Raw genomic sequence first — 1,871 nt, forward strand, 5'->3', positions numbered from 1 at the left:
ATATAGTCCAAACAACATTTACTAGTTAATGTAACTTGTGAAATTAATAGAAAACACGTGAAAAGTGGGTAAAAGTATAGAAGCAATAAGTATTTGTACGATTCTTATGACGAACCATTTGCATTAGAGTTTGTAACGTAAACACATTAGTTTATTGCTCCGTGCGAATTAGAAAACATGAAATTTCCAGTAAAGTACTTTTAACCATTTGTGCGAATACTTATTGCTTCAATATTTCTATCGATTAATTGTTTTTTTTTCTTGTTAATTTCGCAACTTACATAAATAGCTATTGCTTTTTGTAATCTATCTGTTCCAGAGATTTCCTAGAACATGTAGAATGTCGTTGTTTATAAAAAAATAAGTTAATAAGTTACAATTTTACACAGTTTTTATGGAAATTGATCGGTGTACGAATACTTTCTACACACGCTGTACCATGTATTAATATAGAAGACAGGAGAATGATCCAGGAAAGAATCTTCCAACGCGGAGGGTGTTCCCGCGCCGGTTGAACGATTATAAAAAAATTATCTGGGGCGTGTTAATGTATCGGCAACAGGTAAATGACCGGTTATGCAAAAATCCAATAGCATGCTGTTCGAATCGACGCCAATGGGATCGGCTTACCGGTATTCCCCTATCGTCTTTGCGGGCAAACGCACGCAACGTGCTTCCTCCGAGTCTTTCAATCAATGAACCGCCGCGGATTACTTGGCTGGAAATCTTGCGGAAAGTTCTATCTATTTCCATTTCCATGAAATCAGTTGCTCGAACTGATCTAGAAAATTGGATTCCCGTTACGGCGAATCCTCCTCGAGAGGAGCGTGTTTTCCCTATCTAAGAAGTTTACATGACGTTTTAAAAATTTATTCTATCGACAACAAACATTGTAACCACTCGAAGCTTTAGCGCCATTCAGCCTCAGTTTTTATAATATTAATAATCAAAGTTTACGCAGTTTCGTCGTGCGCTGAAAAGTATCAAGTTTAATGGCATGCCTATGAATTATGATTAGCCTAGTCGTTGGAACATCGGTTCGAGTTCGAATCTCGTTCGCGGTAATTTCGTTCTCCTCTTTTGTTTTCCTTTTTTCTTTTTTCTTTTTTATGCCCCGCCCCCAAAAGTCGTACAATTTTTTCTTCGCGAATGGGATTACTATGGAGGGGCTGATTTACCACCGAATTAATTGCGATACCTAATTATTTCTGAATCGAGAAACGTCACGCGGAACATTCTGAACGTGGGTGTACCGAACCGTGTTCCGGATACACTGACCGAACGTTTCGTTTCCCGTGGGTCACGAAATCGCGAAACGAACGAGCGCGACCGATTCCTCGTGAGCGACGACGATCGCGAGAAGAAGAAGAGAATGAACGGTCGCGTTCATCTTCCGTCGCTCGACGCTAACGAGAATAGACTGCGGTCGCGCCATTTCGAAAATAGCCGCGGAACGTAAATTTTCGTCGCGCGAGTGTCGTAAGTCCCGGTGCTAAAGCGGGAAAGTGGGTGACTTACAGCCACTCAGGGTCAAGAGTAAACGAAGACGATACTGGGTTAGGCGAATACCGTGCCCGCGGGAGTGTTAGCATTCTCCACTTGGGAACGCTTTGAACGCTACGTTCCAATTAATCCCGGGGACCCACACACAGCCGCACCACCCGTTCAATCTCTTACTAATTAATTTTCCAGTCGAAATACCGTTCGTGGTCCCTTGGTAGAGCGAGATCCCTTTGGGCACGATTTTGCTTTTAGTCGAAATGCCTGATTGAAATGTTTCTAAGAAGAAAATAAAATAGGTACATTATTGAATAATATTATTTGACACATATTATTTAATATTGGATAATATACCTATTTTTCATGCTCGA

At 40.9% G+C, this 1,871-nt stretch overlaps 1 protein-coding gene across 7 annotated transcripts in view; it reads right to left on the reverse strand.

Annotated features, from left to right (window-relative positions):
* The window catches only part of LOC128877159 (arfGAP with SH3 domain, ANK repeat and PH domain-containing protein), a 39,859-nt gene that overhangs the window by 28,633 nt on the left and 9,355 nt on the right, over window positions 1-1,871 (reverse strand). For 5 of the 7 annotated variants that reach the window (XM_054124217.1, XM_054124220.1, XM_054124219.1 and 2 more), the window contains exon 1: window positions 631-1,822. The exons of 1 other annotated variant lie outside the window; for it this stretch is intronic. In XM_054124217.1, coding sequence (XP_053980192.1) covers window positions 631-759 — 129 coding nt within the window. In that variant the 5' untranslated portion in view covers window positions 760-1,822. Of the gene's footprint in view, window positions 1-630; window positions 1,823-1,871 lie in introns of those variants that run through there. One more of the 7 variants, XM_054124215.1, reaches the window with a different exon arrangement.

The sequence above is a fragment of the Hylaeus volcanicus genome, chromosome 5 (assembly GCF_026283585.1).
Source record: "Hylaeus volcanicus isolate JK05 chromosome 5, UHH_iyHylVolc1.0_haploid, whole genome shotgun sequence".
NCBI classification, from domain to species: Eukaryota; Metazoa; Arthropoda; class Insecta; order Hymenoptera; family Colletidae; genus Hylaeus; species Hylaeus volcanicus.